We start from the raw sequence: 18,033 nt of genomic DNA on the forward strand, positions 1-18,033 counted from the left end.
TTTCTATATAGTGTTTCTTGAGTTAAGAAAACACTGTACTTGTTCAATCTTGACTTACGTTTGCATCGCAAACAAGCAGAGATGGTCTAAAATGTGCAGCACTTCATTCAAGATTGAGGCGGGTGGACTTAAAAGGTTTTACTTACAGCTTCATTTATGAATTTTTTTATTTGTATGTCTATGGTAAGTCCCCATAAAACATGGAAACCCAATGTCTGTGTGAGTTTGTGAGTGAGTGAGTGAGTGAGTGAGTGAGTGAGTGAGTGAGTGAGTGAGTGAGTGAGTGAGTGAGTGTGTGATCGAGTGTCTGTGTGTGTGTGTGTGTGTGTGTGTGTGTGTGTGTGTGTGTGTGTGTGTGTGTGCGTGCGTGTGTGTGTGTGTGTGTCGGGGATCTCCTTCTCGGCTGGTTATATTCCCATGATGCTGCAGCACGATGCACCAGAATGCACCAGGAACCAATTCTCTCTTCTCTCTCTCTCTCTCATTCTTTCTCTTTCAAGTATTTTTATTTCAGATCACCAGGACTCTCTTTCTGTCCCAGTTTTATCGGCTTTAATTTATTATACCACTTATGTTGGTTGGTAGTAATGCAGTTTTTGTGAGTGGAAAGCTTTATTTGAGTTAATTAATAATTGGCTAAGATATGAGCTGTTGTAGTTTCTGACTTTATGTAATTTGAGTTAACAATTTAAGAAACTAGTTTATGAGTTAGTAGCTTGCAGTTTGGTTAAATTACTAGTTGTAATTTTAGACACTGTAGTTTATGAATCTGCTGTAAATATAGTCACTTGGAGTTATTGTGTATAATTCACATGCAGTTTTTTTGATTATTTATTACTATTTCGATTTTTTTAAATAAAGCATATATAAAATTATAGTCAGTGGAGTTAGTTGCTGTGACTATAGTCACTGGAGTTTGTGTGTTAGTAGCTTTAATTATTGTGCATGTAGTTCAGTCAGCATTTGGTCAAAGGATGAAAGGAAAGCAACAGTAGAAAGAGGATCTGTATCATTAGCCTTCTCCTCTGATTCTTCTCTGCCCTGGTTTTCTGTCTCTCGCCTCCCTTTGGGCTTTCAAAGTTTTTTTTTTTTTTAAATCTACAGTTATAGCAGAGCTCCACAGTGTAATGAATCATTTAGATAAAGTAAACATTATTAATTCTTTATGATGAAATAATAGGTGCTTCTTCTAGAGAATATGTTTTGGTTTCTTCATAGACCACAAACATGTTTTGGCAAATATATCAGGAGTAGTTCTGCGGCTGCCATTATGAAGCATAATAAGCAGAGAGTCTCCTGTCGGGAGGTCTTTGCAGGCGTTTGGCTAATTGGTAATTGTGTAAAGTTAAAAAGATGTTCATCATGTTTAATGTACCGATTTTGTTTCCTGCCTATACTTTGCCTAGTTACTTGCACTTAACAATAATAAGTCAACACAGTTCATAAAAGCTGTACAGCCCAGTCATGAAGCATTCGAGAAATGTTTTTACCTGACCACCATAATTCTGTGGTGTGGTCCAAGCCGTCTGACACAGTTGAGGGAAATAAATGCAAAACTGCCAAGTATCTAAGATCATATCGAGGGACTGTGCTTGTGTCTGTGTAAATCTGAGTTCACTTCACTCTTGTTTTACTACATTCACTCCAGACATCAGCTCGAGCATCTTAGTGACTCCTGTGAATGGAAAAATTCCTTGTGACAGAAAGTGAGAGAGCAGATGAGGAGAGCTGCTTGAATAATGGATTGAACAGCAAAGAGGATGAATATATGATGTAAATCATAAATAAATTTGGATTTCAAGGAATTCTTCATCTAAAAGTGAAAGTTCTGTCGATCCAGACCCCTATGACTTTCCTTTTTCAGTTTTGTGTAAGTAACAGAACATTTAAGTATCAGTAAGTAGAACATTTAAGTATCAGTATTTTTTTATCAGTATTGGCAATATTGACCTTTGATTGTACTTGATAAGTGGTATTGTCCATGCCTAATATTCTGCCCAGGAGGAGCTGCATGGTGGCAATGTTTTTCTTCAGGGCTCTAATTTAATATGCAGTAGTGTTAATTCAGTTTGATCCTAGCACACTTTGCTCATCTCTCTCTCTCTCTCTCTCTCTCTCTCTCTCTCTCTCTCTCTCTCTCTCTCTCTCTCTCTCTCTCTCTCTCTCTCTCTCTCTCTCTCTCTCTCTCTCTCTCTCTCTCTCTCTCTCTCTCTCTCTCTCTCTCTCTCTCTCTCTCTCTCTCTCTCTCTCTCTCTCTCTCTCTCTCTCTCTCTCTCTCTCTCGAGCCCTGTCCGACAGGACCAGTTTTCCCTGAGGAGGTTAGGTATATTTGTGTTTTGCAGACATCAAAACGAATCTGTGTTTTTCTCACAACCTTGGTAAAGAGAAAGAAATTACCTACTATTTTTGGGCTAACGTGGTGGTCGTCTGTGAAATCCAATTTCGTTTGGACAGGAATGTCACTGATTGAGGTTGATATTGAGATTCTTTCTTTCACTATCCATCTAATTTATTTTGACTTTAGTTGAATAATGTAACTAAAGCTAAACGTCGCAGATTATTATGGATCTACAAGTAATTTTCTGGGGTGAAATATCAGGCGGTGGTTAAGTACTTCTCCAACTAAAACAGGAAATGAAATCAACAAAAAAAAGTAAATTAATCAAGGAGAGTCTGGGCATGGGCTGCTCAGAACAGAAACTCATTTATGATCCTCAACTTAATTAGTTCTTCCTCTTTATTATGCACATACTGCAATGTTACGCAAACTGTTTTCTATTTGAATCATTTTTAATCCTGTGATGGTATTGATGAATTGTCATTAGTTTAAATCATCCTATACTGATGAGTTGGTGCTCAAGAAACATTTCTAGAAAACAGTTGCGTGTGGCAGTATTTGAGGATTTTTTTCTTCTTCGAGATTTCATTGATGAATAGAAAGTTCAAAAGAACATCATTTATTTGAAATAGAAATATTTGATATCAATGTAAAGGTCTTTACTGTCAATTTTGATCAATCGAATGCATCCTTGCTGAATAAAACTATTAATTTCTTTAAAACAAAATCATACGGACCCCAAACTATACATAGTGTATATATAGTGCGATTTACAGTTGTTGTTAGCTTTAACCTGGGTCACAGTCGAGGCTGAAGTATGCGGCACATGTTCATCAGCGAGTTTCATTGACATTGTGACCACTGAGCCGTTATAATTAACATACACAGAAAGAGACGGTGGAGCCCTTTGGAATCCCCTTTGGAATCTCAAGACAGTTCGACTGAACACCGGCAGTAACATTACAGACAGGGATCGATCAATGAAATGATTACAGCACTCTCCACTGTGAATCAAAATCCTATCCGTAAGAACCCTCTACAGCCATTTTCCGCAGAGGAATTGCTGATTAAAGACATTGCGAACAAACACACAGTACGAGCACTACAGTATGAGCATCGCATTGATCAAACCAGTGGTGCACTGGGTCTAAAGATCCAGTCTCAGCAGCACAAAGCTCAATTCTGCTGTAATTCTGGTTCTGATGTTATTAGACATGAGTCAGGTATCTCCCTCTCCATCCCATAAGTAGTTCCCATGGTAATGGCCACCTGTAGGCAGGGTCCAAAATTAATTTTCTGTCACACCAGACAGTGTTAGACCATAAATAATTTTAAAACTACAAACAAAGAAAATTATAACATTCAGAAAAATAATACATTGATAGAGTCTCACCAAGGCTGCATTTATTTGATCAAAAATACAGTAATATTGTGAAATATTAGTACAATTTCAAATTGAACTCTTTTCTATTTTAATATATTTTAAAAAGTATTCTATTCCTGTGATGACAAAGCTGAATTTTCAACATCATTACGTCTTCAGTCACATGATCCTTCAGAAATCATTCTAATATTCTAATAATGATTTGCTGCTCAGAAAACATTTCTTATTATTATCAATGTTGAAAACAGATGTGCTGCTGAATGTTTTTGTGGAAACTGTGATGAACATTTATTTTCAGGATTCTTTAATTAAAGTTCAAAAGAACAGCATTTATTTGAAATGTAATAAATTGAATGAAAATGAATGAATATATCATTTATAACAACTTTAGGTAATTTTTTTGGTTGGTGTCGGCTTTTTTATTTGAATCTTATACTATATATTATCACTACAATCAATTTAAACAATGTATCATGCAGTTCCGGCCGCTGGAGAGCAACCATTTTATTTGCTTGCCAAAACCAATTTTTACTTGAATTTGGCACTTAGCGAGTGTTAATTCGGACCCTGGCGGTAGGTTGCAGGTTAATCAGAGGGTAATAGCACAGCCCCTCACAGTTGAGTACAGAAGTGGCCCCATCTGAATCTCAGCGTCACGCTAGTAGCTAGCTAAGCATGTTATTAGCGCCACTAGCGCTGACCACCCTGGGCTTTAGGTTCGGGTCTATTGTTAATAGCCGCCAGTGGAGTCTTGCCTGAGATTAGCTCCAGGAAACAACACTAACAAGACTAAGTTATCTTGTATAGACATTTTCACACACAATCGTATTGAGTGTGTTAGCATACTGAATCCAGAAAGTATCCTGGAAGGCTGGAGTGTGTATGTGTGTGGAGCCAGAGCTTTGCTCCTTTTCAGCTGAAGAAAGCTGTGTCTCCTTGGCAACCACAGAGAGCACGAGCTCGCAGGCATGTGCGTGAACACAGTGTGTGTTTGTGTTTGCGTTGAGTCAAATTAGTCTGTGAACGTGTATCCCTGGTTGTGTGTGTATTTGCCCATCAGTGCAGACATGCATGCTCTCGCACACACACCCTTTTCACTGCAGGGTTTATTTTTAGCACGTGTCTCTTATATAATCAGGGTGACACTGGGGAGAACATAGACTCTCTCCCTCTCCTTCCTCCTCACTCTTGGTTTGGATGAGACAGAGGTTTTCTTAGTTGCATATTTCTGGTGCAGTAATGATGCTCGAGAGTGTCTCTGTGCCTGCAGGTCTGAATTACTGAATATAGACGAAAAGATACTGCATAAATACAACCAATATGCCTGGAAAACCTCACAGACACACGACACTACGCCATTCACACACAGAGAGCGCGTGGGAGAGGGAGTCTGTATGCAAGTTTATATTAGTTTTTAATTAAATTGGAGTCTGTCAATCAGTTCAGGGTTTAATTATAATCCACTTTATACCAGTGTTGTTATTGTTAACTAAAACTATTAAAATTTTGTTTGTTAATTGAAATAAAGCTGAAATAAAATATAAAAAATAAAATATTAGATGAAAAACTTTAACGTAAATACTTTTTTTTTGCATATCGGAAATAGTTTAAATTGAATTACTAGTTTTAAAGCTGAAAAAATATATATTTAAAGCTAAATAGAAATAGAAAAGAAAATTTCTAAAATTAAAATGAAAACTGAAAATGTAAAAAATAAAGCTAATTCAATTAATAAATACTTTAATGGTATATAAATAATATAATCACACTGCTTCATGGCACTGTGCATTCAAACACACTTTCTTAGGGTATTTTTACTCATCAACGATATACTAATAACGGAAAATGTTTTTTATTTTGTTTTCTCACATACAGACGACAACCTTGTCAAAACGATTCCTGTTCACACGGATCCGCGAAAATGGACAAAAGCACTGTATTATTCATGTCAGGCCAGTAGTTGGCGATGTCACTTAGTAAAGAAAAACTAAGCGCCTACAGACTGAATACGTAATATGCATGATCATGACGTCACCATTTTCACAAATTCGTGTTAAAGTAATTTACACAGAGATGCAAAACATGCACTTTGAAACCCATTTTCAGAAGTGTACCTTTTCAGGCCCAAAAAAAGCTGTTGTGAAAATGAACGGCCAAAACGCATTGAAAAGTTTTCCATTTTTAGTTGAAAACGGTGTCGTGTAAATGACCCCTTAGACTTGACTGTAAATCACTGTGAAAGTTGTATATATGGTCTGTCTGCTATGCTTTCATTGTGATTTTGGTTTAGTCCTGGGACCTATTTTTTCCCAGTCTGTTTAATTAGTTAGAGGAGGGAGAAGAACGGACCCAACAGAAAACAGCATGGCCTCACCTGCTGTACTGATGTTATGCCTCGGGCAGGAGCAGTAAAGCCTCGAGGCCCACATCAGCGGATTTCTCTACCAGATGAGCCTAACGGACTTCCCCGTTCGCTCCCTGTGTGCTTTCTTTCTTGCCAGCCTTAACGAGTGCACAAAGGCTCGGTGTGGATCCTCGGGCACATTCGCAGAGTTCGTCGAGTGGGTGCTGGTGTGCAACGAGTCCCAGTTCACCGTCTGCCGAGGAAGAATTCACCAGCCCCGCTCCGACTCCAGAGCCGCCAGAGACCAGCCATCCACCCCCGACACGATGCCTGTGCCCACTGCAGACCGTAGAGACCAGCCCGCCGCGATGGGCGAGCCCAAACCAGAGAGGAGGTTGGAAGGAGTCATCGCCGCGGAGCCCAACCACCGCTAGAGTCTGACCAGGTGCGTGAGCTGGCAACATTGTTCGTCGTGGAGGGAGTTTTAGTGGAGTTCGATGGGATGGAGGGGAGCCATTATGGACTCTGGAAGGTATTTAGAGGAGCTTAAAGACATTTTTTAGGTTAACTTAATGGACTTTTTGGAGAGATTATTCCCAGTCTCCCTGTATCTCCAGCACCCCCTGTTTCTCTAGCATCTCCTGTATCTCCAGAGCCCCCTGTCTCTCCAAAATGCCCGCCCGACCTCCCTCTCCCACCTCCTCAATCAGCCAGTTCCTCAGCCCGGCCTCCGCTGAAGTCCTTCAGTCCCTCTGCAGCTCCCACATGCTGTGAAGACCTGCCCAGTGTCTTCAGGCCACCAGCTCCATACAGCACATCGGCTCCACCCTCCCTCTTCTCCACCGGAAACCATTGGCCATACGACTTTTCCAGGCTCTCTCGTCCCTCCGGCTCCGCCTTCATCCTCGATACCACCGGCTCAGCCTCTGTCCACTGGTTCACCGGTTCCACCTTGGACTCTCGCTGCCGCGGCTCCACCTCGGTCTCCAGGGCCACCGGTTTCACGTGGGCTCACTAGCCTGTGTCTCCCTCTTCAACAGCTGCATCTCTGTCGGTCGTCCCCAGGGCACCTTCCATCAAGTCGACACCATGGCTACTCCTGCCTCCGTCCTGGGGCCTCGTCCTGACTGGTCCCTGGCTGAACATCTGGCTCTTCCTGCTCCTGGCTCCACACTGGCTCCTCCCACCAGCCACTCCTCCATGGACGTGCCTTTTTGGGAGGGGGCGTACTGTTACATGTATGGGCCGTCTCCTTTGATTTCATTGTGTTTTTGGTTTAGTCCTGTCATTCATCTGTGCCCTGTTAATTTACTAATTAAGTTCCTTTGTTTGCTCTGTATACTTAAACTCTCAGTTCTCCCTTAGTCTCTGTCCGTTCACGTCAATGATTGTGTGATTTTCTCCTGCGTTTTTCTTGGTTCCTGAGTTTGTGTTTAAAGTCTGTTTCCTGTAATTATTCCTCGCTGTGCAAGTTTCTAATATACCACGTTACGTAACAAAATTACTAGCATACTTATTTTTGTGTATTGATCTTTGGTTGTATACAGCACATTTCATGCAAACAATCACATACCAAACACAGTTCATTGCATGGAATACTGTATCCCACAATGCCAAGCACTCAGCCTGACCTTTCATTTTCAATGTGACAAATGGCAAAGGTTTACATTTTTACATAAAAGAAAATAAGAATAAGAAAATAAGAAAATAACACTAGCCAGAGCAGGGGTGTCCAAACTCAGTCCTGGAAGGCCACTGTCCTGCAGAGTTTAGCTCTAGCCTGCCTCAACACACCTACCTGGAAGTTTCTAGAATGCCTAGTAAAGACCTTGATTATCTGGTTCAGGTGTGTTTAATTGGGGTTGGAGCTAAACTCTGCAGGACATTGGCCCTCCAGGAGCAGGATTGGACATCCCTGAGCCAGAGTGTCATCTTTTTAAAACTTTTTTCCCACTCTTTCTTCCTTCATCCATAATGTTCTTTCTCATTTTTTTATTTTCTCCATTTGTTCCCACTTTCTTCTTTCTCCCTCTCTGCAGATATGCTTACCTGAGAAATTTAACCTCACCTGTTTTTGAACACAACATTTTCAGTTGAACCTTTGATTAGTCGGTCAGGTGTGTTTGATTCGAGACGGCATTAAGCTCTGCTGAGGAGGAGGTTTTGATTTCTTCGAATTAATTAATTAGGAAATTCGAACACAACGCTTCCCTAGCTTTCTAGGTTGAGAATCAGTATATGGTGGACATGAATTCGGGCACTGGTAAGGACAATAAGGACACTGGCTCACTACACATCGGGACACTGATGACTCTATTTCCGGCGACGTGACAATGTCAACATCACTACTGGTATTTATGAACAGCAGCCGAACTGATATCTTTTGTACATTCTTTTCTAATGTTATTTAAAGTACATTATGATAAATATGTTGCTTGTTACATAGTGCAATGTTTCAGCTGTAAATAAATAAAAAATGTTAGCAAGATTATGTTCATTACCTGCCTAGCGATATATGTTTATGTTGAAATATAATTAAATATTGGTTTGTATTTTATGAAACATTTATTACGTGTCTAGTGATTTGGCACACACGATTTATGTTGCGCGGCTTCAGAACTTCCGTTAAGGGAACATAGTCAGCACTGATGCTCCCTGGTTTTCACCGTGCATTGTGGGACTTTTTTAGGGAGCGAAAATTTCAGTGCACTGGTAGGATTTTGCAATTGAGACAGGCTTTAAAATAGCCGACTTCCTATCAGTGAGGGCACTTTGACTTTTGCATTTTTTTTGTTTTTCATTTATGTTGAAATTTCTATTTTATTTCAGTTTACAAAAATGTTTTTTGACCAATAGTTTTAGTCTTAGTTTTAGTTTTCGTTTACGAAAATAACATGCGAGATTGAGATGCACCCAAAAAAAAAAATTATGAATTAAAAATTTTGCAGATCCACCCTGCATCTATATCTGGTTTGTAGATTGAAAAAAAAAAAAAAAAAGTGTATATATATGTATTGTTTTGAAATTAGTTTTATTCTGAATAGTCATTACAGATTTCAAATAGTTTTTTATGTTGTTCAGGACACATCATGCACAATGTTTACAGAATTCATTGATTTCTACTCACATGAGGCATTCGCTATCTATAAATGATGACTGAGTGAACAAGTAAGCGGTCTTGAACACAGGATATGCATGAACCTAAATGCATGTTCTTTAACCGATCCGCACATGACGAGATGAATAGACTTGAATGGAGGTTTTTGTCTTTTCTTTCCAATCTGACATCTACTACATTGTCTCTTGCCTTTGTGCTGAAGTGTAAGTCATCTAGTGTAAACATACCAGATATTGGCTACACTTTTTGACCAGTTTTATTCCTTGCGAAATATATGAAATGAGTGCAGAAAGATTGGGGCAGTGTGAACAAAGCATTTGAGATTAGAGCACCATTCACTATGAACTTCTTTCATATGAGTGGAAAATATTAGTAGTCAGGTCTACTAAGAAATATATTTTTTCAGAAATGTCTGTGTGTTTTGTCAGTGCAACACAACTGTAGAAACTTTGGCTGAAGTGGGCAGCATTAGTCCAGATAGAAATAACAAATCTTTAAATATACTGATTTAATGTTTGGACTTGATGTTGTTTGCTCTGGGTTTTGAGGATGCATTTGACTGTACTGTCCTAAATACACAAATTTTATTGCCCACATATTCACACTGTCCAACAGGGTTTTTTTTCTCTCAGAAACACACCTGCCGAGAAACCTGTTAGACGGTGTGAATAGGTGGGCAGTGGGAATTCGTTTTTTTTTTTTTTTTTTTGATTATGACACGAGGAGCAAAAAGAGATCGAAAATAGAGTGGGGATTGATGGATATAATATCTAAAAGCTTGCAAAAACCATCTCACTTTTTTTACTTAAAGCGAAAGTACATAGACTAGTTTCGGCTTATTGCCTTAAACTTATGAAATGATTTTTAAACAACATTTGGAACCTTTTACATTTAAGTTCCACATGTAGAATTCTAGTGCTTCTACTTTGTAGGATGGCAGGGAGCAGCAGAGGCAGCAGCAAGTGCCTGGAGTTGTTATGGCAACCCGATACATTTCAAGCAGACTTGCTGATAGGTGTTCTAGAATGAAGGTATATCGGCAAATCAGCTTGCAATGGCAATGAAACAGTTCTGCTGTGATTCTATTGACATTCGCAAACAAAACCAGACACTGTTGACAGCTGAAACTTGGAGGCAGTTATGCTTTTTAGTGAATTGTCAGAAGTTCAGAACACCAGGACACACCTTGTGAAACTGGGTTTATCTCGGGTTAACAGGACGTCTGGTCATCCTAGATCACATTTCAGAACGCAGTGGTGCGTGAAAGTGTGTTTCGGCTTAAGATTGTGTTTAATTCCCAGAGTGGAAAAAGAACAGAGGAGGAATGTTGTCTTTTCTGAGTTTGAGCACATGTGCAATGTTAAGATTCATTTGCAATCTGCCGAGTCACTGGAGCTCGAACGGGCGGAGAAGCCACTGTAAGGGCTTTTTTCACTAGACAGGACTAAATCTTGTTTACTGTATATCCTTTACTTCTAGCACACTCAAACACACACACAAACACACGATGGGTTTCCATGCATGTTTTATGGGGACTTTCCGTAGACATAATGATTTTTAAACTGTACAAACTCTATATTCTTACTATATTCTTATCCCCTAACCCTAAACCTACCCTTAATCACAACCCTCATAGAAAACATTCTGCATTTTTACATTTTCAGCAAGACATAATTTAGTATGATTTATAGGCTGTTTTCCTTATAGGGATAAAACAATTTCCTCACAACTGATATTTGGTCCCCACGACGTAGGGTTTTCCAGGACAAGACACACACACACACACACACACACACACACACACACACACACACACACACACACACACACACACACACACACACACACACACACACACACACACACACACACACACACACACACACACACACACGTTTACTTAACTATCTAAATGGGGACATTCCATAGACTTAATGGTTTTTATACTGTACAAACTGTATATTCTCTCCCTTAACACTAACCCTAGCCCTAAACCTACCCATCACACAAAACCTACCGATCACACATTTTAAATTTTTTTTTAAAACCTTTAATTACTTTATTTTTATATCAGATTTACAAATGAGGACGTCCCTAAAGGGAGGTTTTTGGAGATTTTGTCAGGTTGTGCACACGCACGCACGCACGCACGCACACACACACACACAAAATGAGGAAATATAATAGAAATAAAGAGCTACAGTAATGAAGGTTTGAGACCCATGAGTGTCAATTTGAACAAAATTTGAATATATTTATTTATTTTATATAATGCTGAATTCTGTCATTTTATATAAAAAGATGCAATGTTCTAGAATCTAGAGTACAACCAGCCAACAAATGCCATAAAAACAAAATCCACTTTCTCATGGTTGTTTTAAGGCTTTAGAGATGACTTGGAATATAAGTCACACGGACCTCTTTTATTATACTTTTATTGCACTTCTGTCAGGACCACTATCGTCAAATACGATTGACAATTAGCATACAGTTTGGATTGGCGGTATGGTTCTGTTCTGGGCAAAAACTCCTTGCGCATCCATGCAGCCTAGCATGGATAAGAGCAGCAATAACCCCCCTTAGGGTAAACAGAACAGAACCAACATGAATGTATTGCAGATATCATTAATTCAAGATTTTAAATGCATAATTTGAGAATTTATTCTGATTCAAGGGGAATCAGAATGCCATACGGACTGGACGAGAGGAGGAGCTGGGGATGGAGGAGGGTAATTAGCTCTTGAGAAACGCGATGACTGCTGATAATACTGAAGGAGCTTACCGTATATATGTATACAGTGATAGGCGTCGTATTCCTGTAGGTAGACGTGGATCAGCTGAGAGTCAGCTGATGCGCGCTTGACTAACGTGACTTGCCAGAACTGACGCTACGCTTGATTTTTGGGGTCAGTAAAATAAAAAAAATGAATATTTTTATTCAGCAAAGATGAATTACATTTTTGAAAAGTTTTCAACATTGATAATAATAATAAATGTTTCTTCGGCATCATTTTATTTTACAATCCTGTTCCCCATGTACATACTATGTATGTACTTATTATAGTGATTACAATAACTGGGTAATAACTAGGTACTAACATTGAACTTATCTCTAAACCTAACCTTAACCCATGTAGTTACCTTATAACCAGTACTTTCTTAGGTAAGTACATGTACTGTAAAATAAAGGGCAACAGTTTCTTGAGCACCCAATCAGCATTTCGAATGATTTCTGAAGGATCAATGTGACTGGCTACGTTTACATGGACACCTTTTGTTTCATTCAGAATGAATTGTTTAATTGATCGGGTTATGTGCTCGTTTATAGCCTATGTCATAAGCTTCAAATCGGAATAGATTTTTTGACGTGCCCTAAAATATAGTTTCCCGCTGTTTTCGCACACAAACCATTCTCCTACATTGCTTATTTTATTTGTTTTAGAGAACAGATTTAACAAAATGGTGGGACATTGTTGATGAGTGGAAGGAGAATATTTTGAATGACACGATAGTCATTTATGACTCTTCATTCAATTACAACAACAGCTCGTTCCACACGTCATACGTCATTACGCCATTTCCATGTCACATGCGCAGTACTTTCTGGTTTCGGTTTTCAATCCAGTCAAGTGTTTACATGACCTCTCGATCGGATCAGAAAAGGTTTCAACCACCCCTTACAATCCGAATGAAGTTTTAATCGGATTTGGCCAATTCATATCAACTGACGTGGTTACATGTGACTTTTTTTTATTTTGACTGTGCTACTAGTCCGATAACAAATGGATTATTAGGGTCCATGTAAACGCAGCTACTGAATACTGGAGTAATGGCTGCTGAAATTTCAGCAAATTTTACTGTTCCTTTATGACCTACATCAGATCACAGACCAAACGTGCAGCCCTGTCACAGCGTGCGCGCGCGCGTGTGTGTGTGTGTGTGTGTTGTTTCTCTCTTCACTGTGTGAGAGTGAGTAAGGCTGAGAGGACGTTTGAGTATAATGTGTCCGCTAATGGAGGGGAAACAGGGCAGAGCAAAAGGGAATGAGAACATGAGTATGTTAGACTGAAAGACATATTAGAGAGAGAGAGAGATGAAGAGGTGTGGGTCTGTAGACAGCTGTACTGTGAGTAACTGATCCGAATGGAGGAAGGGGTATGTTCACAGGTTTAACGCACACACACACACACACACACACACACACACACACACACGCATAGAGAAACTCTCATTGAAACTCAGCTGAAACAGGTGTTACTCACAGTCACAGAGAAACCAGGTCAACATCAATCACATGCTCAGTTATAAATACACACACACATGCTGAGAATTTAGCAATGAAAGAGTGACAGGGGAAATGAAAGACTGATTCCTTAAAGGGGACATATCATGAAAATCTGACTTTAAGTGCTATAATCGGGTCCCCGGTGAATCTACCAACCCAGAAAACATGAAAAGTGACAACACAGTAACTTTCCTTTGTAAGCCTTTTTCTGCAAGCATGTCAAAAAATAAGCCGATAAGATTTCACTCCCCTTCTGACGTATGAAAGGGATCTTATTATAATATTGCCGCCCCTTAATTTGCACGTTTCCACCCACAGTGCTGCCATTTGGCTTTCGCAAGCGACAACAGTGTAACCAGTTCTAACGCAATGGCAAAATTTCGAGAAAAGCATGCAAACTTTTCTGTCGTTGGCTGCACAGAACACTATTTGACCAAATGTCACAGCTGTCTTATAAAGACCTCAGGGGACTGTCAACTTGTGTACAAGTTAAACACGACGATACATGCAAGTCGATGAGATGAATCAATGTAACTCCACAACAACTACATGAATGAATCCACCTACCATACAGAAATGGCCAGGTTCAGTCTAAAAGTTGCACTCCGCTACTGGTTATTTCTGAAATTTGACTGAAATTTGCGTGTTTTGTTATCGCCACTCAAAAATGGCACGTTTTTGCTCACACCCAAAAAGGGGGAAATTTGACAAGCTATAATAAATTATCTGGGGGGTATTTTGAGCTGAAACTTCAGACACATTCTGGGTACACCATAGATCAGGGCTATTCAATTAGTTTCATTCGAGGGCCGCATTATCAAATCGAAAAGTTGAGGTGGGCCGGTGGGTTGGTTTGGGGGTTTATCTTATTTATTGAAACATAACAGTTTCAATAAATAAGTTAAAGTAACCCTAAAAAAGTGTGGTATGTACTTGGAAATGTGGTACCCAACAGTATGCAAATATATAAAACCATAATAAATAAAAAACTTGATAATTTACAGCTGTGTACAACTATTTTCCTTGGAACAAATAAATTAATTATACAAACTCGTAGCTGTTGTTGGTGAGAAATAATAATTATTTTATTTATAAAATGCTTAAATGACAATATTCTGACAGTGAGACTTGTTAACCACAGGCTCCCACTGTATAAAAAATGCCTAAACACAAGTTAAAACTATACGCACCTTTACAAAGAAACTGACATAAATTCATAACAAGCATTAATTATATATTCCTCTACCCACCTAATAAATCTAATGCAATATAAATCACTATATTTACTATTATACTGTATAATATTATAGTATATACAGTATATTTACTATATTTATTTATTACTACATAGTATTCAATATAAATATTGCACATTTCTGCCCAACCATGGTAAATTACTACAGTACATTCATGGTAAATATTTGTAAGGGTGATTAGGGGATTTAAAGTCTTCTAATTTCGTTCATGCCACAGTGTTTCTCCTGCTTTGCTCATCAGTCTTGTTGGGAATGTTGAGGCTGTTTCATCCGATTTAATAAATCATCGAGTGATTTGTGGTTTGTAACAGAGAGGTTTCTGTCGAACTGAAACGCTTACTGGTTGTCGCGCTGTTTAATATAGTGTCCGGGACCGGGAGTAAACGCAACTCCGCGCTGGGCCGTGTTGAAACAACTAGTGAAACAACTGAAAACATCGCTATTTGTTGTAACTGTACTGACCGAGAAACCGCTTCAGATGATTCAGTGACGGAGCAGTCCGAACGAATCCGAATAGTTTTAGACCGTTTTAAAAGCGCGTTTAGAATCGAACCAAAAGAATGATTCATTCACGAATGATTGGTATCGCTGGTTCAGTCAACATAAATTCGGGACACATATAATAACTGCTGAAATATTCGCACGTAAAACGTTTCTCAGGTCAATCGGAGCAAGTATCAAACTGAATTAGCCGCACCACCAGGAAAAGAGGAGGAGGGAGGTTGGTGCCGTCGGGCCACATGGAGATGATTGGCGGGCCACATTTGGCCCGCGGGCCGCCAATTGAATAGCCCTGCCATAGATTTATATTACATATTGTGAAAAGGGGCATAAAAGGTCATCTTGAAGTAAACAGTCATGTAGGCAGATCAACAATTTGCCAGTGTTGGGCAACAGCAATGAGGCTAGCTAAGATACAAACTACTGTATATATGAATGTTTTTAAACCTCAAATAAGTCAAATAAGCTAAAAAATGTGATTCATTTGCAAATCGAACATCGATACATGATTTCTACTAGCAATGTTACAACCGTGCTAATGAGAAACGTAATTAAAATACTAACTTAATTATTTGTACTGTATTGATACTACAAACAACCGGGTCTACTGTTTTATTTTGCAGATAACCTTTTTGTTAGCAAACATGATTGATGGTACATGACAGCTTGGAGAATGAATCATAAAAAGATGATACAGTGTGCTTGACCTCTGACCTCAGGACAGTCCTCTGACGCCTCACTGACCTCTGATGTTGTGTTTCTCTCTCCTTCTTTCTCTTTCAGTAAAACCATACAGGTTAAGATTATCGATGATGAGGAGTATGAAAAAAACAAAAACTTTTACCTGGAGCTGGCTGAACCACGCATGGTGGACATGAGCCTCCAGAAAGGTAAAACACACACAGTGTACTCATAGAAAAACCACATCCCGCTGTTCATCGATTCATTCATTTCTAAATTCCTTTTGATTCATCCAGTGGCTCTTTATCAGGTCATGAGAGCATATGACCATCACCATGAGTGTATATGTGTTTTTCTGCTGTCTTCATGTTTCATGGCATTTTCATCGGTAACAGCAAGCGTCTTGTTGTTTTATGAGATTTACGATATAGTACGTTCACATCTGGGGGCAGTAAGATTTGCTTTTTAAAGAATAATTTTATTTAGCAAGTATGCATTAATTTGATCAAAATTAACAGTAAATGCAGAATTAACAGAATGCAAAATTAACCTGACAGTGAATGCAGTTCTTATGAACTTGCTATTCATCAAAGAATCCTGAATAAATGTATCACAGTTTCCACAACATGTTTCTTGAGCAGCAAATTAGGATATGAGAATGATTTCTAAAGGATCATGTGACACTGAAGAGTAATGATGCTGAAAATCCAGCTTTGCCATCACAGGAATAAAGGACATTTTAAAATATATTAAAATAGAAAACTTAAAATTACTTAAAGTTACTTAAAATTGTAATAATATTTCACAATATTACTGTTTTTACTGTATTTCTGATTAAATAAATGCTGCCTTGTTGAGCATAAGAGACTCCTTTCAAAAACATCAAAAAATCGTACCAACCCCGAACTTTTGAATGGTAGTCGCCGGTATAATCAGCTTTCACTGGATTTTGACTACAATTGACTACAACTGTATGAATGATTGTTACCAGTAGAGGGCACCCAGGATGAACCCGCAGATTCAAATAGAGTCAGTATAAGGAGGAGATGGACCACTCATAAAAAAATGAATGGGAAAAATCACAAACCTCAATTTGGCGGCTGTGTTTGAGCCATGGTGTTGAAAGTAGCTCACTTGCTATATAAAAGCTAATATAAAAATATATAAATAAAAAAGATGCTAACTGCCTTAATGATAAAAGAACCTTCTTTGTCTTTTGCTCCAGAACGCATTTGTCTTTTAGCGGCATGATGTATTTTGCTTACTTTGAGCTGAAGAAGCTATCTTTGTCAGATATTATTTCTTATATTATACATTATTGAAACACAAGGTTAGCCAAAACTTTCTCAAGTTGATAAGACGCCTATTGCCTAGATATAAAATAGCTACCTAGGGACATGCCAAGATGGCCGCCAAGTGGACTGGGAATTTTAGTCAAAGCGCATGAATCCAATGAGGACCCACAGGGCGCAGCTCTCAAACTGACTCATCTACGACTCATACGAGAAAAGCTGTGATGACATTTTTGTGATGCTTTAAAAATGGCAACGTTTCTGTCTTTGTGTTTCTGTTTTTATATAGTTTCAAAAATGCCTTAAGACTGTTGTTTAGGAAACTATGTGAAGGATTAGCAAGCAGTGCTGCTTTTTCAGACTCCTTTGGAGTTTCAGTAAACATTGACCTTAAATGCCAGTGCAGGATCTCAAAGAGTGTGAGAAATGAACACACACACACACACACACACACACACACACACACACACACACACACACACACACACACACCAAGTAGTCAAGTCTCTCAATACCTCTCCATAAATCAGGCAGACGTGGTCAATGCTACCAGCACCCACACCGCAGCATTGCGGTAAAGTGTGTGTGTGTGTGTGTGTTTGCATGTATGCATGTGTCCTTGTCCCAGTATTATACCCTTCAGAAAGAATGAGAGATGAAGAACAGCTGGTCCTCTCTGTTTGAGCTCTCATCTCGCCTGGACAATATTAAACAACCTACTTATTAACTTACCTAAGCCCACAAAAACAACATGTTGGCTTGTCTCCTCACTTGTGTGCTTGTAAACAAGCAGTTTATTAATTATTCATTAGATATTTCTTTATTCATTAGATA

General features: G+C 38.9%; 1 protein-coding gene across 2 annotated transcripts in view; it reads left to right on the forward strand.

Moving 5' to 3' along the window:
* The window catches only part of slc8a3 (solute carrier family 8 member 3), a 52,019-nt gene that overhangs the window by 21,153 nt on the left and 12,833 nt on the right, over positions 1-18,033 (forward strand). For both annotated transcript variants that reach the window (XM_081351393.1, XM_081351394.1), the window contains exon 3: positions 16,010-16,116. In XM_081351393.1, coding sequence (XP_081207519.1) covers positions 16,010-16,116 — 107 coding nt within the window. The remainder of the gene's footprint in view (positions 1-16,009; positions 16,117-18,033) is intronic.

This window comes from Scardinius erythrophthalmus (genome assembly GCF_964197995.2).
Source record: "Scardinius erythrophthalmus genome assembly, chromosome: 21".
In the NCBI taxonomy this organism is placed as follows: domain Eukaryota; kingdom Metazoa; phylum Chordata; class Actinopteri; order Cypriniformes; family Leuciscidae; genus Scardinius; species Scardinius erythrophthalmus.